Source organism: Equus quagga, unplaced genomic scaffold (assembly GCF_021613505.1).
Source record: "Equus quagga isolate Etosha38 unplaced genomic scaffold, UCLA_HA_Equagga_1.0 252_RagTag, whole genome shotgun sequence".
NCBI lineage: Eukaryota > Metazoa > Chordata > Mammalia > Perissodactyla > Equidae > Equus > Equus quagga.
In genome coordinates this window covers 1,232,154-1,251,211 of record NW_025799860.1, presented here as the reverse complement: position 1 = coordinate 1,251,211, position 19,058 = coordinate 1,232,154, and the positions used below count along the sequence as shown (strand labels likewise).

The window sequence follows — 19,058 nt, the reverse complement described above, 5'->3', positions numbered from 1 at the left end:
TGAGATCACGGCAACACGCACACAACAATCAGAGGAGCAGAACCAATACTCTAACCGCCTCCCATGTGAAGGTAAAACTTTTTCGATAGGAGCTAATCTTTTTAGTGCACTAGCCTCAGGCCACAAAATGAAGAGGCAGCAAAAGCAGAAAAAGACCAGCCAAGTCAGATCTTTGGAACATTAATGCATATTCCACAGAGAGGGCCCTATAAATCACTTTTCTTGAAGGAGGAGATATGAAATTAACCAATTTGATTTTTGACATCCCTCCTCCCAATGATTTATTTAAACTCCTTTGACCTGAGAAGGTTTTGCAGCTTAATCATGTGCAGCGTGAATCAAAGCAAAGTCCCTCAACAGAGCTCAACCAGGTCACACTTACCTTCCAGGTCCACAGGATGGACAGTTCATTATATTTAAGAAAAAAAAAACTGCAGGTAGATAACAAATACATCTCAAGTTGGAATTGAAAGGGGAAAAAGAAGTAATAAAATTTCTGCAGAAACTAGTAGGAGATTCAACATATATATGCATGGATTTAGGCATAACTCTTTGTAGCAACACTCTGTTCTTTTGCAAGAATAACAATCGGGCTTGGTTATGGCCTCTTCTCTCGCGATTAATGTGAAGTGTTTTTCTCTAATGGATCACTGACATATAGAATTTCATGCCGTATTTTTCAGACAGTAAGCACAATCAAAACTAAATGAGAAAAATGCATTAAGAAAAGTCTGAGATTATTTCTGGATGATGACGTTATGGGTTCTTTCCTATAGTTTGTATGCTAATCTGCACATTATCATTTTTTTTACAATGAACATTTATTAACAGAATAATTTTTAAAGGAGTTACATTATATAAGCATACACTCATTTACTGAAGGTTTACAGTATGGCAAGGGCTCTGGGAAAAAACAAATGAGCTTGCATGCATTCTATCCCTTAACCCTCTGGAGTGCCCGATGACATGGGTACCGCTGCCAGGTCACAGGTGAGGAGTCATGACCTACAGGGGTTGAGGACTTGCCAAGATTAGCTCACAGAGAGCAGCAGGGCTGAGTGACATGAGGTCTGCCACTTCCCTGACCAGGACATGTCAGAGCCACCTTAAAGGCCAAGTTTAGTGAAGGACAAGAGAGCTGTTGAGGGGGGAAAGAGGACTGAAAATGGATTCTAGGCCCAACTGTATACACAACTAGGCATATAACTTCACACCCATGTGGCTTTCAGGTTTTCTCATCTACAAAAGGACCAGGTGACCTCTTAAAAATTATATTGCGCTGAAAGATTGAAAAAGATAATTTTACATCATCCTGTCAGGTTAGTTGGTTACATTTCAAAACAACACAGTTGACTATAGCTATCTATTCACTTGATACAATGCTTATACATACATATATACATATACACACATATATACAGACACAGATATTTGTTATACTGATGACATATCACAAAAAGTTACTCATTAAGGGATATGCTTTAAAAAAAAAAAAGACTTCTCTACCCCACTCTGACCCCCGCCCACTCCCCTTTCCAAAGTTTCAAAGAGGAAGCGCAAATGGTAAAAGATGTCTACACATGAAAGTGGTTCAGCTATCTAGACTAGTCCTCTGCATCAAACACCTGAGCTGACTGATATTTTGTGAAATTGCTTGTTAGAAATGGCTGTGCCTTGGGGGCGGGGCCAGGAAGGAGGAGGATAAGAATGAAAGCTATACCGTACTATGAGCCATGCACTAGGATGAGCACTTTACACACACTGTCTCATTTGGTCTTCAAATAATCCTCTGGGAAAGGCCGTTTATCACACCAGAGGAAGACACTGCACAGGCAGGACCCATAGCTGAGGACTGAAGCACTGTCTGTCCCCACCCAGGGGCCCTGTGCTTAATCATTATGCAACATCCCTAGAAACCAGACGTTGGTTTCTGCAGTCCCATAAGCAGAGTCTAGTCTTCAATATTAGAGTATTATTGCCTAAATCTTCTCTATAAAATCCTTCAAAAGGGTTTCCTATGCCCTACTCTGTGGCAGTAGTGTAACGGCAATGACAGTAATGACAACTCCCTGCTTGCAACTCTTGCCCAACCATCTGTTCTGTGAGCAAGAGTGATGGTTTTAAAGCCCAAATTGGATCATATCCTACACGAGCTCAAACTCCTCAGGGGCTTCTCCTTGCACTCACAATAAAACCCAGAATTTACACCAAGATCCTAAAGAATCTGACCTCACCCTTTACACTGCCCACTTCACTCACCCTGCCCTACATGCTGAGCTCATTCCTACTCAGAAGGTTGCCAGGTTTAGGGTGGGGAGAGGTAGGAGGTCCAGTTAAATTAGAATTTCAGATCAACAATGATATTTTTTTAGTATAGGTGTGTCCTAGGCAGTATTTATCACATACTTATACTTTAAAAAAAAGTCATTGTTGGGCTAGCCCTGTAGCCTAGTGGTTAAGTTCAGCTCACTCTGCTTCAGTGGCCCCAGTTCAGTTCCCGGGGGGTGGACCTCCACCACTCATCAGTGGGCATGCTATGGTGGCAACCCACAGAAAAAATAGAGGAAGACTGCCACAGATATTAGCTCAGGGCAAATCTTCCTCACCAAAAAATCACTGTTTACCTGAAATTCAAATAGCACTGGGTATCCTGTATTTTCCCTGGTAACCCTACACTTGGGGCTTCCGCATTGGTTATTTTTTCCACATGACACACTCTTCTTGCAAGAGAGTTCATGCCTCCCTCCCTGACTTCCTTCCACACTACACTCCAGCTTCTCCTTGGAGCAGCTCTCTCTGACCTACTAACCTGGCCACATCCTTCCTCGACTTCATTATTCCTTGGTGCACTCACTACTTGTGGAAAATATTTTAGGTTGGCTCTTGTTTGCTGCCCCATCTGAATGTAAGCTCCATGAGGACAGAAACTCCAACTGGCCTGTTCAGGGCTCTTTCCTCAGCCCCGAGAGCAGTGCCTGGTGCACAGTGCTCAATTATTATTTGTTCAAAAGTGAATTAATCAAAGACATGACTGAGCACAAACGATATTCACAATAATGATATTCTTCCATTTATGTGGCAGTTATCCATTTCATCTTTTTACTAGAACCTTTCAACAATACACTGAGGCTAGCAAGGCAGCATTTACCTTGATCTTAGTTAGCAGAAACAGACTGAACACTCCAGGGAATGCTCTAGGCCACACAGGCAGGAGGTAGATGCAGACAGGCAATCAGGGCTTCGAGTGTTTTCTATGATACTGTACTGCTGCCCTCTACCACGAGAGGCAGGAATATTACAAACAGAAAGCACAGAACTGACCGTGTGCAAGAGAGAGCCAAGGACTGAGGCGATCCACGCTGGTTTTGCTCAGAATGTTAGGGAAGGGGCAGAACTTAAAGAGAAACTGCAGTAAATTTTCAGTGTGCCACAAAACCAGTGGGGTTCTAACGAGAGGACATCATAGAGATTAAAAATCCACCCCAAATTGCTGTAGGAGGAGAAACGTCAGTTTTCCTTTACGTAGAAGAGACAGCAAATGAATTCCTCTGTAGCCAACCACAGGATAACGCACAGAGATGCTTCTTGTTCCAACTCCCACTAGGCACGCTGCCCCGGCACACTACACAGTGGCGAACCTGGCCATCAGGTCTGCATCCACACGGAGGATACTTCCAGAGCCAAAGTAACCCAATTTATACAGGGTGACATTCTAGAGGCCAGGGATAGAGTTCCTTTTTCTGTTAATGCACACTTTTGCCTGAAGTGTAGATCCAGGCACATAATGCTAAGTGATAATGAGAACAAAACATTGAAGATGACTGCATTGAAGCCCCGGTCTGTCATACATATTCCAGAGAGCAGAGAGGTACCGGTTTGGGATTTGGCAAGCCCTGCCATTTACCCTTCTAATTTTTGTGAGGTGGAGGCCAGAGCAAGAAACGTAAATCTAAATGTTGTGGTTTGTGAAACTTACAAAAAGGAGGTGTCACCAAGAAAATGAACTGGGGAGAGGGGAGAAGTCGAGGAGAGAGAATGGAGATCAGTTAGCCTGAGTGACAAATACTGTTCCATAAACTCAGGACTGTTTTTTTAAAAAAATCCTTTTTCTTAGGAGGTCTTAGAATTCAGGCAATAAGAGCAACAAAAACAGAGACGAGAAGATGCAAATAAAGGCTGAACTCAAAAAGTGAAGAAAACATGGTCATAAATCTCTGCTACCACCTTTACTGCCAAGAAATATCTCACAGAAAGAGAATTTCCTATTTCAAACGGCTGAGCATTTAAAAGGTGTGTGTTGCCATTCTCCAGCAACAGTCTAGTAATATTTTTGAAGTATTCCGACGCGTCCCAAAATGTTAGTTCTGTTTTTCCTTCAGCTTTCTCCTGCAACCTAAACAGTCAATTCTTTATCGCTGCCCAAATTGACAAATTAGTCTGTGCAACACCACTTCCAAGTTATCTTTAGCAGCAAACACAGCCCATAAATCCAAATCATTGTACTGGTTATTAGGATTTCATTTCATGCTCACATTCACAAACATTTAAGCTTTCAACCTTTGCTGTTGGGCATTAATCTTGGCATTAATCAAGGGATTAAGTACGCTGAATTTAAACTCAAGGTTAATAGCATGCTCAGCCAATATTAGTTTTACATATTGCCAAGGGAGAACAGAAAGAGGCAAAGACCTTTATATCTGTTGTTCTTGAAATATAAGCTACAGATTGAAGACTAAGGCATGAAATTGCTTCTTTTGTTCCTTTATGAGGGAGGCATACACACGCACACACTCGCACATGTACACACACTCACTCATCCAGTCCAAATTGGCAGCTGAAGCAACAGCGTGTACACATCCTGAGATCTAGCAATCAATTACTGGGCAATTTGATTATTTCACTGCAACTATACTTGCAATGGCAACAGACGTGCTTAAAGAAACAGCAGAAACAAACTAAGAAGTCTAGAAGGGTATGATGGTTGCTAGTTGCTAGAATAATTGTATAAATCGAAAAAATGTGTGGGTATCAAATATATCAGCATCATCAACATAATATCAATAGGGGTAAAGAAATTCATTCTCATCTTCATAGAACCTGATGGCAGTAAAATGCTCTGCAGAGGGCTAACTTAATACACCTGGAACAATGACAGAGTAATTACTTTATAGGGCCTTGTCTCTATAACGGGAGTAGTTACATGGCTCACAAAAACAGATAGAGAAAATGAACTGCCCGATGGTCTGGAAATGCAAGGCCGCCTAATGAATCATTCTTTCACTCCACCACTTGGAATGGCTGATCACCTGGTCTTCAGGAGTTATTTCTTCAGGATAATGGTGCTGTCTCTGTTTTTGAGTACGATATCAAAATGGTGAGTATTCTAAAACTAGCTGAATTAGAGCCATATTTCAAACACGAGTGGATTTGAGTATAAGAACTGAATGCAAAGTCAATGGCGACAAACCACTGACCTGTGTTCAGCTTTCCTTCGACAGGAAGGGACAGCAGCATGGAAAGTGCAGAAGCACTGAGCATCGGAACCTCTCGGAGTTCCATGACTTAGGTCTCTATTCTCACAGTTGGGGAGAGGTTTAAATGAGGTTGTGCATGTGAGGTGTCTGGTATACAGTGGGGCTCAGTAACATTTCATTCTTCTCTTACTGTCTGCCACCCAACAAGGGCAATGACTAAACTTTTCTCACCACCTCCAGTCCCTAGTACAGTGTCAGACACACAAAAACCATTCACGAGTATAATACAAGGGGAAATACTGATGGCTTTACTTTCTGGGATTTACCAAAAAAGATTTGTAGGCTACAAGTTGGTGAAGGTAAAAGTAGAAGTTGATAATCCCATAATTCAGTGGAGGCTGGCACACTGAGACAACCAGGGGAAAGGAAAATGAAGGAAGAGTGCCACCTCCTAAGACTGGTCTGAATCTATACGCCTCAGTTCAACTGGGGACTGACTACACGAGACACATTTCACTGCATGTCCTTTTCTGTATCTCTCAAAGTTCTGAAGTCAAATGTTGATGGAAACAAATGCAGATGGCTCTTCAATAAGGATTAAGAAAAAAGTCACTGGAACATCTTTGATCAAGTAAACAAATCAAATGAAGATGTCTCTCTTTTTTTTTAATAATTTTTTTTTTTTGGAGGAAGATTAGCCCTGAGCTAACTGCTGCCAATCTCCCTCTTGTTGCTGAGGAAGATTGGCCCTGAGCTAACATCCATGGCCATCTTCCTCTACTTTATATGTGGGGCGCCTACCACAGCATGGCTTTTGCCAAGCGGTGCCATGTCCACACCCGGGATCCGAACCTGCGAACCCCGGGCCGCCAAGAAGCGGAACGTGCGAACTTAACCGCTGCGCCACCAGGCTGGCCCCGAAGATGTCTCTCTCAATCATTGTCCTAACTGCAAGAGAAACCTGGCATATGCTACAGGGTAAATGAAGTAATGAAAGAAGGAAAGTTTCAAGGAAGCAAGAGAAAAAAGAAAAGACAACAGCACCATAAAGCCACAGACCAACATTGTGCAGATTTAAAACATACTAGAACAGAATTAACTGGTTTTAGAAAACATCTCTAATAATTTCACATTAACAAGGGGAGGAGTGCACTGCTGCTCCATAAGCCCAGCTCGCGATTTGAATGTAAACTGAAGTGTCGTATCCACAGAAAAGAACTGAAAGGGAACAGCTGAATTTCTACACACCCAGAAGTCAAGAGATCTAAAATTAAATCAGACTGGTGAATGAGAATCAGAAATTGATTATAATTCTACAACAGAATCAAGGTCCAACATACAATGTCCCAGGCTAAGTGACGTCCCATAACTGTCCTCAAATAATGACCACATCAAAAACTATAAAAGTATCCAAAACAAAAAAAACAAAAAGAAAATAAACATAACTGATACTTCTATAGTTAAGTGCCATCTATCTGCCAGGTTCTAATCTGAGCATGTTCCCATAAACACTCAGGAATCCTCACGGTAGGAGCCTTTAAAAACAAACATACAAAACTATTATTTTATAAAGGAAGAAGGTACGGCACAGAGAGGGTAAGTAACTTTTCCAAAAGTACAGAGTTTAGAAAGCATCAGAAAGAGAAGCTGAAGTTGAGTGTGAGGCCCTAGGGCCATACTTCCTATTGAAGGAGCCAAGCTGGTGAAATTCTCCTCTAACTCTTATAGGGTACTTATTCATAACCTATGATAAAATGGAATTTTTTTTTTTTTAAAAGTCCAGAGTTTCAAGGCTATTTTCAGATTAAAACTTAGGAAAAGAAGTTCCTAGATCTCTCCCCAGGGGAATTATCTCTACCCCTTCCCAGCTCAATTACCCGCATACACTCTTCTGCTCCCATCTGACTCTTAAGATAATGAATACATAGCATGGTGCCAAGAAAATGAGTTCTCAGTAATGGCTGACGATCAATGAATAGAATAGGTGTTCAAAGAGTGCCCATTGAAGTTAATTCAGCTGAACAAAAAAAACAAGCCTGATCGCCTGCATAAGAAGAGAGTAGAATAGGCTACTGAAGCTCCATCCCACATCTCCAATAGTTACAGGCTCCAATATTCAGTCTATATGATCTAGCACATCTTCATACAGCCCAGTCTGTCCCACACTCCTCATAATTTACCTTCACCAGAACCCCACTTTCTCTGAGCTACATCCTTCCTTCACAGCCAGTAGGGGCAAGCGGGCATTCTCAAAGTCAGGGAACCAGGTCACAGGTAATCGCAGCCCCTTTCCCTCTGGACCATTCTCCCACACCTTCCCAGCTCTGGCTCAGATGATGGAGAGCGAGGCTGCAGTGGGAATGTAAAACCCTCTTCGTTTACCTCAGCAGTCCACCCCATCATGCTAAGTCTCAGGAAGGCGTGAAATTAGCTCAGCTTGTCAATCAGGGAGCACAGTTGGATCCTGGCTAAATTCTATCAAATGGAAAGGGGAAGAAAACTTTTGAAAATTAAACTGAATAAGGAACCTTTTCCTCAGGGTAGGAAAGGTGCTTCTAACTGACTTCTCACTGGGGTGAAGGCTCACCTGGGGCCCCAGGCCTTACTCCTCTGGAGAAAGAAATGAGAAGTTGGGGCCACAGGCCACTCAAACTAGAAAGACACTCAAAGAAATGCTGCAAAATCAATTTGCCAGCAGCCTGCTAATGAGGAGCATCGCACACCCAACTCTCCATGCTTTTAATTTCCAAGAGGTAGGTAAACCACCATTAGTTCTCAGGGTTCCCATGATGGCCGTGGGACGGCCATGGTGCAACCCTGTCACACACACAAAAAAGTCAAACTGGATCTTACAGAGGAAAGAGATATAGGGGTGAAAGAGAGGGACGAACCCCACAGAATCCAGTCCCACATGCCCCATAGCAATACTGGTTTGGCTTCCATCCCAAAAAACTATCCCTGTCACCTCACAGCACAGAGAAGAGAGGCATCTGAGTCCCATAAGGAAAATTACAGCAAAAGCATTTCATTTAGCCTCAAATTGGAGGCACTCTCCTTTCCACATAGCATCACCAGGGAGCTGTTATTAACTATTGGATAAACAGCAGCAACACACAAAACCAAGGGAGAGAATACAAAAGAAATGGCAGACAAGAGCACATCCTCTGAAATTAGCCAGTACCCATTTCACCAGCCACTCGGGCTGCCACCATCGATAAAGAGTGGAGGGGGAAGCCAGTGAGCCTTGACTCCCTCTTCAATTCTTCCCCTGTAGCTTGGCCTGGATAAAGGCTTAACTCTACCCCATCCACTTCCCCCCTCCCCCGCGATTTTGCTAAAGGTGAAGATCATTCAATCCTGCAACAAATTCCACGTGGTCCGTAAAATGCTCTGCAACCCACCCACCCCCGCCCCCGCAAAAGCTGCTTTATAAATTCAAGGGTACAAATGAAAAGGAAGCTCAGATAAAAAAGAAAAAGGTAAAAGGAAATAACTCGGCCTGTAAGTAAGTAGCTAACTCAGCCAATAAGCACATGAAAAGATGCTCAGCATCACTAATCATTAGGGAAATGCAGACCAAAACCACAGCGAGATAGTACCTTACACTCATTAGGACGGCTACTAATACGAGTTGAAAACGAAGAATAAAACTGTCACTATTTGCAGCTGACATGATTTTATCTATAAAAAACCCTAAAGAATCCACCAAAAACCTATTAGAAATAATAAATGAAAACAGTAAAGTTTCAGGGAAAAATCAACATACAAAAACCAGTTGCATTTCCACATACTAACAATGAAATAGCAGAAAGAGAAATAAAAAATACGATCACAAAAAAAAGAATAAAATACTTAGGAATAAATTTAACAAAAGAGGTGAAAGACATTGTTGAAAGAAATCAAAGAAGACCCAAAGAAACGGAAAGACATTCTGTGCTCACAGTTTGGAAGAACTGGCATGGTGAAAATGTCCATGCTTCCTAAAGCAATCTACAGATTCAGTGCAATCCCTCTCAAAGTGCCAACAACACTTTTCGTGGAAATAGAACAAAGAATCCTAAAATTTATATGGAACAACAAAAGACCCCGACTAGCCAAAGCAATCTTGAGAAAAAAGAACAAAGCTGGAGGTATCACACTCCCTGATTTCAAGACATACTACCATAAAACTATAGTAATCAAAACAGCATGGTACTGGCAGAAAAACACACACCGATCAATGGAACAGAATTGAGGGCCGAGAAATAAATCCACACCTCTACGGACAGTCCATTTCCAACAAAGGAGCCAAGAACATACAATGGACAAAGGACAGTGTCTTCAATAGACAATATTGGGAAAACTGGACAGCCACATGCAAAAGAATGAAAGTAGACCATTATCTTATACTGTACACAAAAATTAACTCAAAATATATTAAAGATGTGAATGTAAGACCTGAAACCATAAAAATCCTAGAAGAAAATATAGGCAGTACACTCTTTGACAAGGGTCTTAGCAGTATCTTTTTGAATACCATGTCTCCCCAGGCAAGGAAAACAAAAAATAAACAAATGGGAATACATCGAACTAAAAAACTGCACAGCAAAGGAAACTGGATTAACAAAATGAAAACACAACCTAACAATTGGGAGAAGATATTTGCAAATCATAAGAGGTTAATATCCAAAATACATAAAGAACTCATACAACTCAACAACAAAAAAACAAACAATTCAATTAAAAGAACGGGCAAAAGATCTGAAAAGACATTTTTCCAAAGAAGATACACACATGGCCAACAGGCACATGCAAAGATGTTCAACATCACTAATTATTAGGGAAATGCAAATCAAAACTACAGTGAGGTATCTCCTCACATCCATCAGAATGGCTATGATTAAAAAGACAAGAAATAACAAGTGTTGGAGAGGTTGTAGAGAGAACAGGGAACCCTTACACACTGCTTGTGGGAATGTAAACTGGTGCAGACACTAGGGAAAACAGTAGGGAGACTCCTCAAAAACTCAAGAATAGAGGGGCTGGCCTCCTGGCCGAGTGGTTAAGTTCACGCACTCCGCTGCAGGTGGCCCAGTGTTTCGTTAGTTCAAACCCTGGGCTCGCACATGGCACTGCTCATCAAACCACGCTGAGGCAGCGTCCCACATGCCACAACTAGAAGCACCCACAACGAAGAATATACAGCTATGTACTGGGGGGCTTTGGGGAGAAAAAGGAAAAAAAATAAAACCTTAAAAATTAAGAATAGAACTACCATATGAGCCAGCTATTCCACTTCTGGGTATTTATCCAAAGAATATGAAAACACTAATTTGAAAAGATATTTGCATCCGTATGTTCATTGTGGCTTTATTCACAATAGCCAAGACTTGGAAACAAGATAAGTGCCCATCAACAGATGAATGGATAAAGAAGATGTGGCATATACATACCCAAAAGAATACTACTTAGCCATAAAAAAGATGAAATCTTGCCACTTGTGATAACACAGATGGACCTTGAGGGTATTATGCTAAGCAAAATAAGTCAGACAGAGAAAGCCAAATACTGTACGATTTCACTCATATGTGGAAATAAAAACAACAACAAACACAAAGATACAGAGGTTAGACTGGAGGTTATCAGAGAGGAAGCAGAGAGGGAGGAGGGGGAGGGTAAAAGGAGTAAAAGGGCACATGTGTATGGTGACAGATGGTAATTAGTCTTTGGGTGGTGAACATGCTGTGGCCTACACAAAAATCGAAATACAATGATGTATACCTGAAATTTATATTCTGTTATAAACCACAGTTATTGCAATAAAAATAAATAAATAAGTAGAAAAAAAAGAAGCATTGTGATGAAGATTTGGAGAAACTGGAACCCTTGTGCACTACTGGTGGGAATGTTAAATATTGCCACCACTTTCGAAAAGTTTGGTAGTTCTTCAAAAAATTACAAATATAATTAACACATGATTCAGCCATTCCACTTCTGTATCTCCACCCAAAAGAACTGAAAGCAGGGTCTCAAAGAATTGTGTGTACACCCATGTTTATAGCAGCATTATTCACAACATCTAAAAGGTGAAAGTAACACAAGTGTCCATCAAGAGAGCAATGGATAAGCAAAATGTGGTCTATCCATACAATGGAGTATTATTCAGCCTTAAAAAGGAAGGAAATTGACACCTGCTACAACATGGATGAACCTGGAGTACATTATGCTAAGTGAAAGCTGATTACAAAAAGACAAATACTGTGAGCTTCACTTATATAAATACTTAGAGCAGTCAAAATCAGAGACAGAAAGCAGAAGGGTGGTCGCCAGGAGCTGGGAGAAGGGGAGAAGGGGGAGTTACTGTGGAATAGGGGTAGAGTCTCAGTTTTACAAGATGAAGAGTTCCGGAGACGGATGGTACTGATGGTTGCACAGCAATGTGAATGCACGTAATGCCAATGAACTATACACTCAATGGTTTAGATGGCAAATTTTATATGTTATGTGTCTTTTACCACATTTTTTAAAAACTGGGGGGAAAAAGTAAATAGCTAACTCAGCCTGTTTTTCCCTCAAGGAAAAAAAAAGTCATCCTACTTGAAGGCAGGGGAGAGTAATGAAGCAGGGAACTGGAGGTCCTTCACGTAAAAACAATACATGTTGTTAAGCTTTTCAAATTCCAGGCTCAGTTACAAGACAGACTAACCACATACATCTCTCTCCCCTCCACCCCACCTCTCCAAGCCACAAGCAGCTACTCACCTCACTGAGGTAAATAAAAAAAGAGCAGGTGGACCCATCCACTCCGTATTCTGCGTAGCAGGGATCCGAGCGCCACATATCTTTCATCCACTGAAACACAAGAGCCAGGCAAGAACATCTATGAGCAGCCTGTTCTCGGGGGCCCTGCACATCTGCTGGCAGAGAAGGTGTGGGCGTGAAGAGTGAGGATAGGTGAACGGCTCAAGCTGTGGCCTAAAGACCAGAATGATGGAATCACTGAGCTGAGGTCAAGACAACAGATGCTCAGGTCCTGGATGATCCATAAGCAGACAGTGCCTCGAGCTGGGCCTCAGCAGAGGTGCTTAGAGTGGAGAGAGGCCGTGGGACACACCAGGCAATAAAGCCAAGAGAGGCAACAGCTAGGAGAGTTTTATTAAGAGCAAGTGCCTAATGGGACCTTTGCACAGAAATCTCCCCTCCCCAGAGGACTAGTTCCCCCAGGCCCTGCACAGTGCCTGCCTGGAACAGACCACATGAGTGAGTGCAGGAGTCTAATGTGTGCCTGAGTCCCAAACGGAGACCATGCAAAGGCTTCTGGGGTTTGATCTCACCATCCTAAATGTCTATCTGAACTGAAATTTTTCTCTGAAAACTAATGAGCAGGGGAGTGGTCTCCCTAAGGGCAGACCATATAAATAGGATTTTTTTTTAAAATGTTAAGAGTGAAAGATTGGCCAAGTGTCTCTGAGTACTCAATTACCAATGCAAATGGGACATTCAAGACACAATCTGGAGACCTGATAGTGGGGGCCTGGGGAATAGGGGGAGAGAGAAGTTGGACACTAAATAACGGCAACCCCTTGTCATTGGTCCTTGAAGGAACACCTGCTGGAGGCTGGGAAAGCAAGAAGGCAGCTTCAAAGACACAGCAGGCGCCTGAAATGGCCCAGGCTCTTTCAGTTAGAGGCATTGTTGACTAACTCCATGGAGCCGGCATAAGCAGAGAAGGGTTGTCATAGCCACAGCCCAAAACTGGCAGGACTGAGGCGCTCATTAAATGACTCCCCGAAAGGGCTCACTTGCCCGCCCATGTGTATTGCTAGGGAGGAAAGGAGAGGGGAGAGGGAGGAAGCAGGTGTCAGTGCAGTTTGAGGATGATGGTGAGTACACATCATTTCTGCCTTACCTTGATTTTCCCCTCGCAGTGGGGGTAGCCATCCATAGGAGGCAATACACATTTTTCTTGAGCTCCATTAATGATATCTGAAAAGGATGAGAAAGAACAAAAGACATCATGAGGTTTATGAAACACAAGCCTAACATCCTTCCAAGCAAGGGGGCAAGGAGAGAAATCAAAAAGAGAAGTCCTGGGAGCCATGCTCTGATCCATGGAAACCCTGCAGCTGGAAACAAGTCCAATGGGTCTGCAGTGAGGACCTGACCCAACGACAGCCCACCTACAGTACGGCCAGAGACCCATGACATGTGCGGCCCAGCTTGCAAGGGTGAGCTAGGCCAGCCAGAATGCTTGCTTGGAAGCCTGCAGTTGGGAAAGTGAGAAACCAAACAAGTAGGAAGGAGGAAATGAAGCCAAGAGATTAGGAGGGTCCACAGGGCTGGCGGGGCCATGCCAGGCCAGCAGACAAACTGAAGTCCTGAGCAGCTTCATGAAGACCTGTGCTTGAGCTGAGGCAGCCAGCAGGAGAGAGAGAAGCGAAGAGAATTGGTGAGCAGAGAGCCACGAGACACATCTGCAAGGTACAGCTGCTTCTGGACCCAGTTCTAAAATTTTCAGGAAGATCTCCTTAGCGCCTCACAATAAACTCCCCTTCTGTTAGCTAGCTCGAGTGGATTCCTATTCCTTGTAATTAGAGTCAAAACTAAAAGGACGCCTTTAAGAAGCTTCTAGTTTAGTTGTGGACAACAGACAATTTAAAAACAGTGTGACAGACATTACGTTAGGGCAGGGGAAGGCCACCCAGCCCAGTCTCAAAGGGTCAAAGGCAGCTTTCTGGATCCAGGGACATCTTAGCTGAGATGTGAAGACGAAGCAGGAGTGAGCCAGGGCGAGGGACGAGGTAGAGACGGTGTTTACAGAACTGAGGTGGTTCCAACGCAGGGACACGCCTGCCTGGAATGAAGAAGGGAGAGGTCCTGAGAGGTCAGACAGGAGAAGCAGGCAGGGCCCAAACCACAAAAGCCTCAAGCACCATAATAAGGACTTTGGTCTTTATGCTCAGGGCATGGCGGAGCACTACAAGGTTTTAAGAAGGAGATGGTTATGACCAGATTTTTGTTTAGGAATAATCATTTTAGCTGGAAACTAAGACAACCCTAAACCTACATGCTCCTCACTTTGGACCTACTATATTTTCCAGACACAGTTGGAAAATGTCACCATTACTTACTGCTAACAGTTTTCTAAACAAAGTACTGATGAGAAATTAGATCCCAAATACAGTATCATTTGACAGCGGTATTTAAGCGATGTCGGTGGCTGCTGGGCTAAAACAGAAGTTAGTGCTAAGGGGGATTTTAGTTGTACCTGTCCCCTGAAAACCAGCTCTTTTGATAGTCTGAAACAGAAATTCCTGGGCTTGATTTGGTGTTTTCAAACAGCATTCTACTTGCTAAGGATAACCGAGCATAAAATCAGTATACTCCTTATCAGAGGTAGGAGGCAAAAGTAGTTAACAAGGAAGGGACTTAGCTTGCTGGAGCCTCTATTTTCCCATCTGTAAAATCGGAATAATTGCACCTCTATTTTATCCAGCTCTTATTAAATAAGTCAACATTCATAAAAAGTCTGGTCTGGCACTCCCAACAGCTCATACCACAGACAACAGGAAGTGCTTAAAAGTTGGCATCTGCTACGTAATTCCACATAACTTTCACTCACTCTATCCAGGAAAGCAGTATTTCAAATGCACAGCGGCTTCTGGAAACGCATTCTCTGTGTTTTTGAAATAGATGCAGGCTTGGAGGTGGTGGGTCTCCCTAAAGCTCTCCTTCTGTCTCACTTGTAAGGAGACAGCCAGCTCCTGAATCCACTGACAAATGGACCGCCTCATCAAAGAACAGAGATGCTGTTCAATGACTACTCCTCCCATCCCTATTTTTAATTCTGATTTTGCTTGGCAACATTTACCAAGCAAATAAGCAGTAGCAGAGGTTCTAAGAAATTCAGCGGAGTCTAAAACAGCTAGTGGTTGGGGTAATCAGGCATTTAAGAGGACAGTTAGGGGGAAATGCACCCCCAGTCTTCGCACACTATACAGGTACCATATTGGGTCAGGATGTTCAGAGCCAGAAGTTATCAAAACCAGAGGCTACCTCGTTGGAGGTGTGATGGTGCAGGGTGAAGAGAAATCACCGGGTGGTAAAATAAACTAACAGGTCCGCGAAGGCCTGCAAGCAAACCATGGTTGCTGACAGTGTGGGTCCTCTTCATTAGGAGTTTCAAGGAATAAAAATATGTCATGCCAAGGGTCAGCAAACATTGTCTGTGAAGGACCAGAGAGTAAATATTTGAGGTTCAGCAGCCCACACGGGCTCCGTGGCAACTACTCACTCTGGGATTAGCAGGAAGGCAGCCACAGACAATAGGAGGACAAATGTGCACGGCTGTGTCCCAATAAAAGTCTATTTACAAAAACAGGCCCAACCCATGTCTCCTATGCTAAAGGAGTCCCAAAAAGAGGACCCTCATTTCTGCAAAGACGCGTTGGAAGGACTTTTTTTAAGGACACCTACAAGCAGTTCTCTGCTGGGAATGCCCTTCCTCTCACCCCTTCTGCCCTCCGCAACTTCTCCACCCAGTTAATGCCGCTCCTCCTTTAAGACGTGGCTCAAGCAGCGCCTCCAGAAGAAACGGTCCTAATCCTTCCTTCCCACGCCAACTGAGGATGTAGTTAGGAGTTAGTACTGCCCTCCTGCTCATGTCTCTCCCACGGCTGTGAAAAATCCCGCTATCTTCTTTACATTTGTCCATCTCCCCTCCTAGGACGCGAGGATGTTATGGACAGGTTATGTCTTTCTGCTCCATCACCAGACACTCAGTAAGTGCCATCTGACCAAATAAACACACGCATCTTCCACCGGCCTGCCTGGGCCTGACCCTTCGCTCAGGGAGCACTAGACTGAGCTGAAAACCCCGCTAGGCCAAGGTTTTTACTCCTCCTCCAACTGCAGTTTGTCAGCTAATCCAATGGGGTTTCCACTGCAATTCCGTTATCTTATGATGAATTTTCTATTTAGCTACACAGTGATGGACTTGAAAAGACAAAAGTTTAGTTTAATGGCTTGAGGTTCTGGGGCCAGAGGGATCCATGAAAGGGAGCAAAAAGGAAGTGCCAGACTTCTGAGCGGGGCCGAGCTGCCCCTTGAATCCGACCACTAGTAATCTGAGCAACACCCTCCACCAGAGCACAGCTCCGAAGGAGTTTCAGCTCCTGTCGGAGGACAGCTTGCCCTTTTGCTTCCACCACAATATCAAAAACTCAATAAATAATGTTTTTATTCATTTGTGACTATAGAAGACTTTCCTACCGGTGCAAGAGCCTCCAATCTAAGTTAGGTTAGAAAACAAAAATTCAGGCCAAAAAAGTTGATTAACGTTACTGCTTTTCAGGGGAGACTTAGCTCACTGTACACAGATCCCTTCAAAAGGAGAAGACAGGATTCGGCCACGATATGCTACTAGAATGTTCTCCCTGCTGTTCACCCCGTGCTCTTCAGCATCTCGATTTTTCTAACGGTGAAAGGGCAAGGAAATAAAAGATGCTAATGTAAGCTGAGTAGAAACTCAGATTTTACTGCTATTTAGGATTCAGTTTCATCCCTTACTCTCACACACCAGCCCATGTTGCGTTTTTCACCAAAAATTTCACCTTTGGGGGCCGGCTCGGTGGCACGGTGGTTAAGTTCGCACGTTGCACTTCTTGGCGGCCGGGGTTCGCTGGTTTGGATCCTGGGTGTGGACATGGCACCACTTGGCAAAAGCCATGCTATGGTAGGCATCTCATGTATAAAGTAGAGGAAAATGGGCATGGATGTTAGCTCAGGGCCAGTCTTCCTCAGCAAAAAGAGGAGGATTGGAAGTAGTTAGCTCAGGGCTAATCTTAATCAAAAAAAAAAAATTTCACCTTTGTACTGATCTATGGAACTGTCAACCAAGTATTACACAAAAGGCAGATGACCTACCTCGGTGTGAAAATTCTTTTTTTTTCATCAGCCATCTATACCCACACAGTGCAGCAGGTGCTCAAGTATTGGATTTAATCTTAGAGAATAAACACTTTTCCTGTTATCAAAAATGCTTACGTTTCAGGAAGAACACACCTACAGCAGGAGCAAAAGGGGCCAAAGATGTCAGAAGCACACCCACAGCGGGGTTTCCCTGTCAGGCGTGGAGCCAGATTCTCCCCAACAGTCCTAATATACATACACGTATTGAGAGAGACACATATAGACAGAGACAATGGTATTTTAAATATATATTTGGAAGTGACAAAGATATGGAACCAGGCAGACATTTTCTTTTTACTAATGCTTTTCTCTGCCTCTGAGGAAGGAAGGAAAATGGGGGAGAGTGAGGGCAGAAGTTATGGTAAAGATGGTCTCAAAGGAACAGTGAGGATAGAAATAGGGTGACACAGGAAACGAAGGTGGATGAGAATAACCTCCCTTGATGTATTACCTGCCTTTCTAAAATGCTGTCACATACACTATCACATTTTATACGTACCACCTTCTCCCAAAAATGGAAGACAGTTACCTCATCTTACAATTTGGAAAGGAGAAACTTTAAAATCCTCAGCCTCTACCTCCATACTCAGCCCACAGTCACTTTGAACATCTCTCAAAAGCCTGCCGCTTGCGGTGTGCTGAAGTGTCAAAGCTGTATCCTTGGATCATATGGTCCATTCTCTCAAGCAGCTCACCGCGGTGGGGGGGGGGGGGGGCATTACAAGAGAGTGAGCACGTCAGCGGAGCCCCCATCCGAGTACAGCAGTCCTGGAACGCAGGAGAGCCGCCCTCAGGGCTACGGTGCCCAACACAGCACCTGGCACACTGGCAACTCCATAGTATGCTTTTAAACAAATGAATGAACAAATGTAACAAAAGAATGAAGAGTGCAAGTTCCAGAGAAGTGAAGAGAGGAGAAAGTGCCCCAGAAGAAAGGGAGTACGAGAGCCTCACCCAGAATGAAAGTTCTAGACTACACACTAAACACAGCTGATGGAATTTGTGCTCCATGAAAGGAAAAAAGGCAGGAAGGGGCAGCTATTTCTGATGCAAGGAGAGCAGAAGTGGCCTATCCCCACTGTGAGTTAGTGATAGTCATACTTGATTGGTATTTAAAACGAGAGGCTTACAGTTCTGTGAGAGATGATCTGGATGAGTCACATGTTAATTGTGCTGATGCATTTACAAATCAAATACAACATCCACTGGGTACCATACAAGGATATTTTTATCTTTTAGCTGCCCACTTCCACACACATACATGGAGATGCTGTCGTGTTTTTTAAAGCATCAACTATCAAGTATGCAGCATCATAAAACACTCACCTACTACAAACTTGTTTAAAGTTAACGATAACCACTCCTCACTGTTCAACAAGCGATCCAGAAATGTGGTTACAAAGAGAGGCTCAAAGCAGAAGAGGCTGGCAGTCAGGTGTCAGCCTTAATCCCGATTCTATTGATGCTTATAGGTGGTCCCATGTGGAAGAAACTCAAGTACATGCTCCTGGGCGAGAATGATAAAGTGAGGATGTGGAGGGGAAGGAAATGGCTGGGTGTGTGTGTGTGTGTGTGTGTGTGTGTGTGTGTGTGAGAGAGAGAGAGAGAGAGAGGGAGAGAGAGAGAGAGAGAGAG

At 43.4% G+C, this 19,058-nt stretch overlaps 1 protein-coding gene across 4 annotated transcripts in view; it reads right to left on the bottom strand.

Annotated features, from left to right (window-relative positions):
* LOC124233828 (alpha-1,6-mannosylglycoprotein 6-beta-N-acetylglucosaminyltransferase A) overlaps positions 1–19,058 on the bottom strand; it is a 323,186-nt gene that overhangs the window by 126,062 nt on the left and 178,066 nt on the right. For all 4 annotated transcript variants that reach the window (XM_046651070.1, XM_046651069.1, XM_046651068.1 and 1 more), the window contains 2 exons: positions 13,363–13,439; positions 12,216–12,305 (listed from right to left, as the gene is read on the bottom strand). In XM_046651070.1, the coding sequence (XP_046507026.1) occupies positions 12,216–12,305; positions 13,363–13,439 (167 nt within the window). The remainder of the gene's footprint in view (positions 1–12,215; positions 12,306–13,362; positions 13,440–19,058) is intronic.